This window comes from Hippocampus bargibanti, linkage group LG08 (genome assembly GCF_051943395.1).
Source record: "Hippocampus bargibanti isolate YZ-2025 linkage group LG08, ASM5194339v1, whole genome shotgun sequence".
NCBI classification, from domain to species: domain Eukaryota; kingdom Metazoa; phylum Chordata; class Actinopteri; order Syngnathiformes; family Syngnathidae; genus Hippocampus; species Hippocampus bargibanti.
In genome coordinates, this window is record NC_142741.1 from 19,367,197 (window position 1) to 19,381,328 (window position 14,132).

A 14,132-nucleotide genomic window follows, 5' to 3' on the forward strand; every position below is an offset into this window, starting at 1 on the left:
AATCAGTCTGCCCTACATGCTTTTGGAATGTGGGAGGAAACCCACAGAGGCCCACGGGGAACATGCAAACTCCACACAGGGAGGCCGGAGCTGAAATTGAACCCAGTACCTCTGCACTGTGAAGTGAATATGCTAACTCCTCGACGACTGGGTGCCCTTATGTGGATAACACTAATAATTAAAACATGTACTGTATTATAATCAAGTAAAATATTACCACCATGACAGAAGAATGAATATTCTATGCTATTTTCATTTTGGAATCATCAAAGCACACCACTTATATATTCAAACACAATTTTCCAATGAAGGTCTGTCTCCTCTGATCTTTTTGATCTCTTCTAACACCTTGAAAACATTCACATTTCAGGTATGCATTTTTCTGTAGGACTTTTCTGCAGGGCAAGGGGATTTGAAAATAACTGATCTTCATAATTGGTGGGCTTCACCACATACTTAATGGTATGCAGTTGCTAAAACTAACAAACTTGTGACTTGAAAATGGTGCACATTTGGCATTGATAAGATGGACACACGCTTCTCATGCTAATGTGTAAGGAATGAAGCTGGTGTGATGATGACACTCAATGTTTGGAGCTCGTGTCGCTCATGGTACAATCGGCTGGCAGTAGGTAGACATGGGCACTGATTTCTATTTATAGATACAGAGGTCTAGACCATCTCAGCAGCTCAACACTGTTTGGAGAGCAATAGAGAAAATAGTTGGTGATGCGTGGTGGTTTAACTCCGTAGCGTTTAAGATTTAAATGTCGGGCTAAGGAATAGAACACCAGCCGTGTGTGCTTAAGGGTTGTGTGGGTGTCAAGATGAGGTACCAACAAAACAGTGACATAAAAGGGAGGCAGAATCTAAATGCAGAGAAGAGCTGATGTAATGCAGCCTCTGGCAGCATTCATTCGCGTCCTTTCCTGCAGTTTAACAACAGTGGCATTTTCAAATACACATCTTGGCTACCACACGTGCATCACTGTACATTAAGTGACTCCTTTTATGTTTTGTTTTCTCACTGTGGGTGTGGCGGAAATGGGTAAAATCAATCTATAGTACCCGTATATAATGGATAGCAACCTGAGTTTCCATTGAATATTTCTTAAATGGCAGCAAGCAAGTGTTTTTCCGTGGTAAAAGAGCACCGCCCTAGCGTACACATGAATAAATGGAAGATCGGAGGATCAAATTGTCTTCACAAATATGATTCACTGAAAGTCAGTGACTAAAAACAGCCTGATGAAATTGACGGCCTTGCAATATGTATGAGCTGCTCTCGGAATCATCAGAGTAAATGCACTTCTCAACCACTTCTTGGATCTCTTCTTTGTACTTTGTATGTATATGTGGGGGTGGTTCATTTGTATCCCAGCAACAGTGCACTCGAGTGGGGTCAAAGTACCTGACAGGGTCTGGTGGAAACTCACACAGGGTGAGAGTGCGTGTGCGTGTGTGTGCGTGTGTGTGTGTGTGTGTGTGTGTGTGTGTGTGTGTGCGTGTGTGTGTGTGTGTGTATGTGTGTGTGTGTGTGTGTTTGTGTGTGTGTGTGCGCGAGTGTGTGTGCGTGTGCATGTGCATGTGTGCGTGTGTGTTTTCCCATTGGTCTTTGTTTTGAATGTGAACATTTTAGTGAGAAACAGACATGTCCAGTGATTATTGACATGCTCAACAAAGAATGAATCTATCCTATCTTATTCCAGCTATGTGTCTGCAACTGTGAACTTGCCTAATAATAGAATGGTTTCAAAAATATCTCAACGTGACATCAGAAATTGTAGAGAAAGGAAAGTGTCTTCACAAGGCGAAAAGACCAATTGGATTGGATTGAGTTAGCCTTTAATAGTCTCACAGTGGAGAAATTTAACTTTCACAGCAGCAAATTTATGGAAGGAATACAATACAAATGATTTAAAAATCTTGTTGGTACAGCAACCCCAAAATGCTCTGAAAATGTGGCAACAATATGTACTTTGATGCTTACGGAGGCAAAGTCTTGCACCAATCGCTGAATTTTCACAAGTTATGCATGACCCCATTAATAAGGGAGCGGTTTTAGGCACAGAGCAACACACCCAAAAGTGACCCAAACAGACAAATGTGAAAAAATTAGTCACAAAACTTTGTGGCGCACAGTAATATGACCCGATTCCACTCGAACTGTACTTGCAAGGAGTTACCGTATTTCCCGCACTAGATGGCCCAACTAAAAGCAATCTTTTTTTTCAAAAGCTGAGAGAGAGATAGAGAGAGAGATAGAGAGAGAGATAGAGATAAGCATCAATGTTAGGTTAATTGCAGACTTATTCATTTGTTATCATGGGTGTTTTGAGTTGTTGTTTGTCTTGCAATTGGATGCCGATCAGTCCAAGTTGCACCCACCTCGTGGCCAGTCAGCTAGGATTGACTCCAGCTCATCTGCAACTCTAATTAGAATAAGCATTGTAGAAACGGATGGACCTACGCAGAAGATTTATTGTACCCTTGTGGAGTGTCGTAAATACTATTTCCTTTCGTATGGGAATTTACTGTTCAATCAGGCCGCAAAAACATTGTATCACACTGATGAAAACGGTCCTGATAGTCTATTTGGATCCCCACTGCATCATGTTTGCCCACAGACACTCATCCTATCTTTCCAAATTCATGCCCGTGCATGCTTAATTAAAGCTCAAAGGCCCAGTAGATGAGGTACAGCGGAGGGGTTACACAACTCCGGCACTTCTACTCAAACAAACAACCTCCACTTATGTTCACTAGATAATAAAAAAACTGTTCTTAGCATCAATCACATTATAATTGTTCTGTCTAACTTTGTACACCACTTCCACGCTGCTAATGTCCATGCCTCCACATCCGAGTAGAGTCGATTCCGGTAAGGGACGCAAAAGTGGGAAATGCAAGATGGCTTTGCCAAGCAAATTCAGAGAAAGGGATAGTGAAATTGTCTTTTACTTTCTCAATTCTATAGCTGTTTTTCAAGAATCCATTTGTGAAATATCTACTTTTGAATCGGTTTATATCTTAATCTGTAGTCTTTAGAAGAGACCGTAGCTGACCTTATAAACTCATTTTTGTATTTGAAATTCAATGAAGAGCTCATCATAATTTGACTTTATTGTCGCTGTAATCTTCAAATATGTGCATACGCAATGAGTGGTGTGCCCGTGAGAGGCCTGTGTGGAGTTACAACACTCACTTGGGAATAATTGTTTGTAAAATATGTTTTGTTGTCTCACCAATGTTTGATAAAGTGAATATAATTGAAAAGTCATAGTAATTCCATGTTTCACGATGAGCATACAAATCTCTCCCCATCCGTCAATGTTCTGTAATTTATGCTTTTTAGCTTCATAGGTGAGTTGGAGCCTGTTCCCTTCCAAATATGCCTGCCAAATATGCCTGCCAAATATGAGCAAGAAGCGTGGGGACAAATCATATTTTTCACCAATTACAATTAACATAGAGATAAACAACAAATCCCCCCTCACAATCCCGATGATGGAGAATTTCCTCTTCAATCAATCTATACTCTAAAAAAAGTTGGGTAAAACAAAATAACACAAAATGGATAAAAAATGCCCGATGCAACTTTGTAGGTTATTCATTTGCAGACACCAACAGGCTTCTCCCAAAATGGCTCCATCCATCATCCTATCATCTCTAACTATACTCCGTGTTCCTGCTGATGAAAAGCAACAACAAAATCACGCTACCGCTGTTATCATGCTTGATAGTGAGGTGATGTATATGGTGTCCAGCCTTTTTGCATTTTGGCCTAAAAGTTCAAGTTTATGGTCATCACTATTACATAAAGAACAGATTTGTTCAATGTGTGACTAATATAGTTAACCAATGGACCGATTTACCCACCTGCGCTGTGGATCTATTTAGTTAATCCAGAGTGATCGTGGGACCATGTGCTCCATCTCTAGTCAGTGCTCTCCATGCTTGGGCTGAAAATTTTGATCAGGATTGTTATCAGGCTTCTGAGACCTTGCTGATGCACTGATGATTTGAAACTTGGGCACACCGAGTTCGGAAGGTTGGCCTGGTCTTGATAGTTCTTCAGTGGTGTTATACTATGATACTATGATTGTTCAAGTGGTGCTCTGCTGTTTAACGCTTGTTAAATCCTTTTGCATCCTCTTGCTGCTCCTCAACCTTGTTTCTGATGAGGCTGGTGAGTTCCTTGGTTTTCATGATGCTGTTTGTTTTCTCAATATTCTTTGAACATACCTCTAAGACCATGACAGAGCGGTTGCATTTATATGGAGATTTTGTAACATGCAAATGGCCTCTACAGTATTTATCATCATCAGTCATTTAGGTCGACAGGGTGCCCAGAGAAGAGCTGTAGCATTGCATGAGGAAGTCTGGAGTGACAGAAGACAGTTGTGAGGTGTGCTGTCGGTGTGACTGAGGAATTCAAGGTGGAGGTGGGACTCCACCAGGGGTCAGCTCTGAGCCCCTTCTTATTTGCTATGGTGATGGACAGGCTGACAGACGATGTTAGACAAGAATCTCCTTGGACCATGATGTTTGCAGATCACATTGTGATCTGTAGCGAGAACGGGGAACAGGTGGCGGAGAAACTAGAGATGTGGAGATATGCCCTGGAAAGGAGAGGAATGAAGATCAGTCGCAGCAAGACGGAATATATGTGTGTGAATGAGAGGGATCCCAGTGCAAGAGTGATGCTACAGGGGGAAGAGATAAAGAAGGTGGAGGATTTTAAGTACTTGGGGTCAACCGTCCAGAGCAATGGAGAGTGTGGAAAAGAGATGAAGAAGCGTGTCCAGGCAGGCTGGAGCGGCTGGAGAAAAATGTCAGGTGTGTTAGGAGGGTTTCAGCTCGGATGAAAGGAAAAGTGTATAAAACAGTGGTGAGACCAGCTATGATGTTTGGACTGGAGACGGTGCCACTGAAGAAAAGGCAGGAAGCAGAGCTGGAGGTAGCAGAGCTGAAGATGTTGAGGTTTTCTTTGGGAGTTACCAGGTTGGATAGGATCAGGAATGAGTACTTTAGAGGGACAACTCATATTAGAGGCTTTAGAGAGAAAGTCAGAGAGGCCAGACTGAGATGGTTTGGACATGTCCAGAGGAGAGAGACCGACTATATCGGGAGAAGGATGCCGAATCTTTAACTGCCAGGCAGGAGACCGAGAGGAGGACCGAAGAGGAGGTTTATGGATGTGGTCAAAGAGGACATGAAGGTAGCAGGTGTGAGAGAAGAGGATGCACAAAACCGGGAAAGATCGAGGACAATGATTCGCTGTGGCGACCCCTGAAGGAAAAAGCCGAAAGGAAAAGAAGAGTCATTTAGGTCAACATTGGATCGTCAGGGAACTTCTGCGGTCAGTTGGCCGCATGCACAGTAAATGTGCTTAATATTACCACATGCCCGACTTTTTAGTTTTTCCTTTGTTTAAAAAAAGTTTAAAAAATGAATTTTGTCACACTTTCTGATTGTCGAAATGATCTTATATATTTGTTTGAAACCTAAAATGTGGCAAAAGGTCAAAATGTTCAAGGGATCCAAACACTTGCAAGCCATTGTATTTCTACTTTCAAGTCTGCGAATGAAAATGTGTTCATGCAATATCACTTGATATTGCATGAACAATTATGAGAAGTGAAATTCTTCTTGTATTCCACACATTCAAGTCCTGCATGGTTTGCGATCATGCCATCAGACCTACACGTGGTCTGTGTCTGTACAAACTCTTTGGTGGCTATCATTGATGATGGCATACACCCAGAAGAATGCATTCATTATTTTTCATTTGATTAAATGGCCCAGATTTTATAGAATAAGCTTTACAATTTAAAGGCCACTGACAATGCCACTGTACAAGGTCATAAAAGCAGGCTGGAAACATTGTTTTGTGCATTTGTGTTGCAGACGGTGCGCCATGGATTCCCTTACCAGCCCACTGCTTTGGCTTTTGACCCTGTGCAGAAGATCCTGGCCATCGGCTCCAGATCAGGTGGTGTTCGGATGTATCCTTTCATCTGCTCAACCTCACTTGACCACATAGACAACCCATCCAACTGTATGAATCCAAATATTTGAAGAAAACGGTGGCAAAGCAATATAGGCCATCCATATCTCAGTAGAATTTTTTTTCTCCCCGACGGTAAGATCATATCTAAAAACCAAAACGCCACCTCTCAGAATTTTGTGTTTTTGGCTCATATTTATTTTACCAACAAAATATCCTTTGTCATTACTTCGGCCAAGGACATGAACAGGCCTTGTTTTGCATCATAAAACCTTGTTGAGACAGGCACCATGGGCTGAGGAAGAACCCATTTGGTTTTAACCCGATAATAATCAGATCCTTCAAGGGGAAATTCAATTTTCACTCTGTTGTATATTTTTGTGGCACACCACAGAGAGGCAGAGCACACACACACACACACACACACACACACACACACACACACACACACACACACACACACACACACACACACACACACACACACACGCACACACACACACACAAACACACACACACAGGCTTGAAGAGTGAGATGTGAGATTGAGGGTGCACACACAATGCGCGAGATTCAAGGGGAAGGTGGGTGGGGGCGATTTCAGTTCCCCTGCTCAGTCACACCTCAGCAGAAGTTACTAGTTGCAATTTTAACTCTTAACCATCCGGTTCAAAGCCTTTTCCTTCCGAATCTTGCATTTTCCGGTCTATAAAGAGCAACCAAAAGCCTTGAATTTCTTCAAAACATGGCTTATACACAGGTGCACCTTATATGTGACGTAATATTGAGCTACAACAGGTCTCACAACTACTGTCAGCTCCATTTCCCCCTGTGTAATCCTAGCCTCTACTGTAGCACCTTATAATGTGGTGTAAATATTATATTGTATATATTTTATAATATTTGGTAAAGCTTTATATATTAGATTTGGGAAACTTTCCTCATTCATTGAAGGTGCGCCTTATATGTGGAAAAGGTTTGAAAATACACCATACATTCAGGGTGCGCCTTATATTCCGGTGCGTCTCACACACCGGAAAACACAGTAATTGTTGTGGGTCATTTTTCAACATTTTTCCCACGAAAATTGACTGGATGTCAACAATAAGCATACACATTTGGCTTGCTATGCATATTTAGGTTTTTATGTAAGCCCAAAAATAATCACAGCATCTCTATCAATACCACTGCTGATGATAGCCCTATTCTGCATCCCACTGGAACCATGTGAGATACTATAAATAGACACAAGTGGAGTATAGCGATTTCCAACAGCTGTGCTGTGGTACAATGTGTTGTGAGAAATCATCAGGTGGTCCATAGAAAATGTTCCAAATGTTCTTTTTGGTCGGAAAATGATCATTCCTTGATGACAAATAATGCAGCTTTGTTTTTCTGTCTATATGAGAGTGACAACAAGTGACATTGTTTGAAGGATTATTGCTCCTGGAAGTGAATGCTAACTTTCCGTTGGCATGTCAATGGGATTTGACATTGATTTAATCATTAGGCTGGTCATCTTTTTAAAATGAAGCCTTGTGCTTACATATACAATGAGTGCAATTATTTTTTAAATTTATTTATTATATTTTATTATTTAGATGGTATTACATTATTATTTTTAATACGTTTAATTTGATGGGAAACGCCAAAAGGGTAATCACTAAAGCATGCTGGGGTCAGGGCAAAATCACACAAGGCCACAAGCTTTGCATTCAGGATACTTTCACAAACTGCAGCGTTGAAAATTATAGCGTGCTGTTCGCCACGTCAATTGTTTTTCTTCAATTATGTTTTTTAGAGGAGCCCACATTGAAATCTTGATTAATTTTCAATTGATTGCTCAGACCTACTGTAGACTCAAAAAAGAACTACAAATCAGCACGACACATTTTGTCATTTTGTGAACTTGTTCCAATATATTCTACCTACCGTATGGGTAGCGCAGTATGGGTTAGGAAACACTGCTCAAAATCCTTTTAACACAAAGGCCTCCTCTTCCTCGTCGTCGTCTTCCATTACGCCCTGTCATTTCTCGTTACACAGCTGTCATTTCACAGGCTCACAACTGACCTCCCATCAGTCATTGCCTAGGGGCGCCCGGTCACAAGGAAAGGTGATGGCGTGTCAGTAGGACCTGGGCGGGAGATTACACCCTCATACATACACTGTGTTCTGAGCATCTCCGTAGGGAACCCGGGGAAGAGGCAGCAAACAATTATCGATGCTGCAGTTGTTACGCTGCTGCTCCTGCTGGGGTAGATGATGAACAGACATGTCTTCTGCTGCTAAGATATTTTTTTGGGGGAGAGTGTGGGGGTTCAAATATACTGTACATTGAAAAGCTAAAAGAAGATATGTGATGTGGTCCGAAAGTGTTGTGATAAAGTGAATTCGAGCGTGGGAGAATAAAAGGTGTATAGAGATGTGGCTGATGAAAAGCCATTAAAAGGAGTCTTCATTACACAATAAGCTCAGCCAAATGAGGCAATATGATCTCCTTTGTGCCATCTCGCTATCATGTCATCTCTTCCCTTGAAATTCCACCGCTTGACTGTGAAGCGAAACTGAGATTGCGGCTGGATGGGAGCCCTTGAGTGACTTAGCATTTGTATTGTGATGCTCCACACATCTCGCGCTCTCATGAGGGCCATTGCTGGTTCTCTTTCTCCATAGCTACACTTTGTTTTTTCACCTCACCCCCCCCCCCCCATCGCCTTTAACCCCTCTTGATTTGAGCCTGTATTTATTACATTCATGCTTCCTCTAGCCTCCGTAGCCTTACTCTCTCTGTCTCAAACTGCCACTATCGTTCTATTTATTTCTGCAATGCAGCAAAATGGGGGAAATTCAACACTAATCACAGTGGTTTCTAAATGACAAATGGAAGTCCAATGACTGAGCAAAATTGTTGCTCAAAGAGAAGACATTTCATTTCATTAAATTTGCTGATACTAAAAGTGGAATATGTGTTCACTGGATTATTGAAAGCGGAGTGCATTAGAGGGTGGGCCAGTTGCCTTATTGCAAAAAGGTTTGGATTTCTCCCTTTGGCTGTCGGGGAATAATCATTTTAGTGGAGACTAGTGACTGTGTCATGTGACTAATTACATGTACTGCATTTTGCAAAATCACCTTATTTCTTACACTGCCCTCTTGTACAAATAAACAGCTCTCCTCAAATGGCTGCCATCTCCCCATGGCACCCCCGCCCCCAGTTAAAAAACAAAAACAAAACACACTCGGTACCCATAATTACATGTGTGCACAAAATGGTACACTAGGGTTCGGTATTCGCCACTTCTCTTCAGGCCACATTGAGTGTGTAATCTCACCACTGATGTATGAGCTCCACATATAGAGTGACATTACAGCAGCAGGGCAGCGTGTCTATGGGTTCCATAAACAAGAACAATGTGACACAGGAGAGTGCTCTGCAGAGCCAGCGTCAACTAAGTGTCATCTGAAAAATTTGGGGCCACCTGCAGATTACTTTCAAGTGGAGAAACTGCATCGGAAAAAGAAAATCACACACATGATTCTGGACACTATGCATGTGGATGGTGGGACTTGCAAAATGTGTTTTCCGGTCTGCAACCCCATCATTGATGTCACTGTCCTTGAAGTAACTCCACATTCAGAGCCAACCAACATTGCGCCAAGCCAGATGGTATATGTCATGCTAGTGATCGGGTTTTAGTGTGTAGAATATTGAATTAGAATAAAGTTTACATAGTAGTGGTATGTAGTAGCGGTACCAAATAATGTAGGTAGCACTGTGAATATATATATATATATATATATATATATATATATATATATATATATATATATATGAAATACAATAATTTTGTCTTCAATTTTACTTCTACCATGTGTAAGTGCTGCATCCTACGTGTATGTGTTTTATTGTTAGAGTAGAGTGTGTATAAGTGTGCAACATTTCATGCTTTGCTATTTCTGTTATACCCCTGAGCCGTTTGTTTCAGTGCACTCTCAATATTTATAGTTATGTTACTGTGTCCGTCTATCTTTACTATAATTACATGTACATACCCGTTACATCCTACTGCACTGTTCGTCCCTGTTTACATCCTGCGATATTGCATGCCAAGAACAGGCCTCTGGCAGATTGCTGACATCTTGCACTTTGCTGTATTGAGATTTGCCTCTTTGGTTACACATGTAGATAATTTGTGATCTATGTATATAGTTGCTAATGCTTGTGACGTGTTGCTCAGAGAAAGATGCCCAATTGATTGCCATTGTTTCTGTAACAATGACAATACTGTAAGTTTCTTGTATTTTCCCGACTCTTTTTCAGGGTCATGACTTACATAAAATGCTGTGGTCAGCTGTTGAGTTAATTCCATAATCTTTCAAGAAAAAAATACTCATTTGACATTGATTTGACAAATATAGGTATGGACTGATCAACTCAACCCCCACACCCCCCGACCCATCCGCACCTCACTCGATCGGCACAGTCTGAACATGTTCAGCTTCATGATAAACATTTCTCCTGACAATGTTCTTTATTATTTTATAAAGTGACCCTTTAGTACTAGACAAATGTACCTGATCATTATCATTACTGCTACTGCTCCTGCATTTGGCAAGTAGAGAGCTGTAAATGGTATCAGGAGATATTCAATCAGGAGCAAATGAGTCTGTGGCAGGACTGATCATGCCTCACTTATGACAGTGTGTGCTGATGCATAATCAGTTCGAGTTTGGACGCAGCATTTGTGGTTCCAAAAATTATGCAAATACGAGCATGGTGTGTGCAAACACATCTCGCACAATTTTGCGTCTGATTACGGCCATGGATGCGCTACGTAGTAACTAAGCTACTGAGAGCAGCAACATGGTGATTATGTTTGCATGACACAATGAGACAGTGCTGAATCCTTAATTGATCGCTGTGTACTCGTATTGTTTGTCTAATTGGGGCTGCAAAGCTGTCCTGTCACATGCGTCTGTACGCTTGTGGGGCAAAATATTGACTATTCAGAGATGGCAAACTCATTGTGAGACATACAATTAATTAGCATGCGTCACATGCTAAGTACTGGCTTGCTGGTGACTGAATGATCGAGAGGATATGATAATATTTTTAATGTTATAAGTAGATATTGCTCATCAATACTGGCTAATTTAGCCCATCGATGAGAAGGTTTCTTCAGCCGTGCCTAAGCAGGCTATTGTATGAACGATCCAAATTGAACCTCACCCCACCAGACCGGTTTAATGAAGGATTTTGTTGTTTTATAAGAATCGCTTCTTTTACCCCCCTTTCAAACCATCTATGTTCTTTCGCTAAGATTTTAACCTCATTGTCGTCAAATGTCGTCAAATGTCGTCAATAGCCTGCTTAGGCAAAACAGGTTAGGCAACTTTCGCAATGCTGATGAGGGTCGTTATGCTGATAAGGTGATACCGGGGGGAGTGGGGGTAATAGGCCAGTCGTTAGTCAGGAATGTAGGAACAATCAGTGGGGCCACAGGGAGGGGTCCTCTGCCCCCCCCCCCAACCTGAGAGTAGGGACCTATCATAGCTGTGTCCGGCGCCACCATGTCTGGACATTAGGGATATATAAATGGGGCCGATACGACCAGTCAGACTTTAGTTCGCTGACGAAGCCTCTTGGATAGGAGGCGAAACGTCCGAAACCTTCACTTTTGTACAGATGACGGCTGAAGAAACCTTCTCATCAATTGAATATAATGGAATGTTCGAACAAGGCCAGACTGCTCTGACAGTGACACAGAAAAGGGATGATTTTGTTCAATTTTGTCTGGCGTATCACTTTTGTTATGCTCAAAATCAATGTCATATTTCAAGAAAAAATTAACCCAAAGTTATTTTATTGTATTGTGTAAAAAATGGCATATGTTGAATCACAATGCATTATTAATTTATGGTCAGTTGTGTTTTTGGCTGGCCTGTGTTTAGTGGAAATCCACATTTAATGGACTCCCATTGAAATGTAAAGAAAATAAACAAACAACAAATTAATCCCCAAAAATATGCAAAAAATGCTGCTCAACTTCCTTTCCTTTCTCTGTTTTCCGTTAACTAAATGGGATAAAAAAGACAAGCAGCCCCCCTCAAAAAACACATCTATCTATCTATCTATCTATCTATCTTCAGTGCCCCCTTGAATCTTGCAACCTTTCGCCACAGTTCAGGCTTTAAACATAAAGGTATTAAATGTATTTATTTTTGTCAAGAATCAACAACCAGTAGGACACAATCGTGAAGTGGAACAACATTTATTGAATAATTTAAACTTTTTTTAACAAATAAAAAAACTGATAATTGGGGCGTGCAATATTATTCGGTCCCTTTACTTTCAGTGCAGCAAACTCACTCCAGAAGTTCAGTGAGGATCTCTTAATGATCCAATGTTGTCCTAACTGACTGATGATGATAAAAAGAATCCACCTGTGTAACCAAGTCACCATATACATGCACCTGCTCTGTGAAAATCTCAATGTTCTGTTTGAAGTGCAGAGATAATCATGAAAACCAAGGAACACACCTGGCAGGTCCGAGATACTGTTGTGGAGAAGTTTAAAGCCGGATTTGGATACAAAAACATTTCCCAAGCTTTTAGCATCTCAAGGAGCACTGTGCAAGCCATCATATTGAAATGGAAGGAGCATCAGACAACAGCAAATCTACCAAGACCCGGCCGTCCCTCTACACTTACTTCTCAAACAAGGAGAAAACTGATCAGTGATGCAGCCAAGGGGCCCATGATCACTGTGGATGAACTGCAGAAAGCTACAGCTGAGGTGGGAGAGTCTGTCCATAGGACTGTCACGGATTGCAAGGTGGTGATGGCAGTTGTGGATCCCCAAAAAACAGGCAGCAGGGAGCAGCAGGTTGTATTTCAGAAAATGTATTAAAATAAAGTCAACAGGAACAAAATCTAAAACGTTAAAATCATTTGAACAGAAAAATACAAAGTATCAAAAGAAAAACCAAGAGTAAAAGTCTGCCAAGATGAACTAAACACATGCACAGCATACAATGAACACACAATTCATACCATTGCATACAATGACCCGACGCCGATTGGTCATGCCGGGAGTCCTTTTGACTGCCACTGATTGTAACGACCAGCACCTGCGAGGCTGCAGGCAGGGCTGACAGCGCTACCCGTAGTTCGCCAATCCGAACGTGGCAGTCTGCCACTGATCGGGACGACCAGCACCTGTGCAGGTGCAGGCGGGGCCGATAGCGCCACCTGTTGGTCGCCAACCAGATCATGACAAGGACAACAATCAGTCGTACAAATCATGCCTTTATGGAAGAGTGGCAAGGAGAAAGCCATTTCTCAAAGGTATCCATAAAAATTCTCGTTTAAAGTTTGCCACAAGCTAGGAGACACACCTAACATGTGGAAGAAGGTGCTCTGGTCAGATGAAATAAAAATTGAACTTTTGGGCCACAATGAAATGAAATAGAAATACATTGAAAATTGATAGAAGGACGGACCGTCCGCCTGTCCGTCGATCTAGTTTAAAAATCTGTCTATTTCATTTCACCCCATTCAGTAGATGGTGAACTCTCAGTTGCGAAGGGAGTGTCAGCTGATCTCATGCTTAAGTCATTTACTGCCAGTCTTTTCCTTGGTTAGTTTATAAGTAGCTTTCATGGTGAAAAAGTGTGGGCACCGCTTGTCGAATCTTTAAAACGTGTCACATTTATTTAATCAATTTAAGCTATTTAAAAGCATTGTGTGTGATTCTGAGGGGTTTCTTTTCAGATCTGATATATTTCCTCTACGCTCCATTGTTATGATGTCTGTCTGGTTTGCAAGACCACTCTTTTCCTTTTCATGCCATAATGACACCACTAACTGTTGCGATTTCCCATGATCCACTGCAGTTTGTTGGCCTCTGCCGTGATGCCCGAGTCTTATCACATTTGTGTCCTCCTCAGCATGAATAGCGGGCTAGAGGATAATGGGAAGCACTTCCAAATGTATGTATATTTTGCTACTTTTTTGTAGGCATTGTGCATCTCCTGTTTCTTCTCCTCCATCCAGCCTTACTGACCTTGGTCCCGCACTTCCTGTGTTGAATGGGATTTGTGTTGTGTCCACATTTCAGG

General features: G+C 41.6%; 1 protein-coding gene across 10 annotated transcripts in view; it reads left to right on the forward strand.

Moving 5' to 3' along the window:
- Window positions 1–14,132, forward strand: part of stxbp5l (syntaxin binding protein 5L) — a 124,478-nt gene that overhangs the window by 14,878 nt on the left and 95,468 nt on the right. For all 10 annotated transcript variants that reach the window (XM_089003500.1, XM_089003504.1, XM_089003502.1 and 7 more), the window contains exon 3: window positions 5,911–6,008. In XM_089003500.1, coding sequence (XP_088859626.1) covers window positions 5,911–6,008 — 98 coding nt within the window. The remainder of the gene's footprint in view (window positions 1–5,910; window positions 6,009–14,132) is intronic.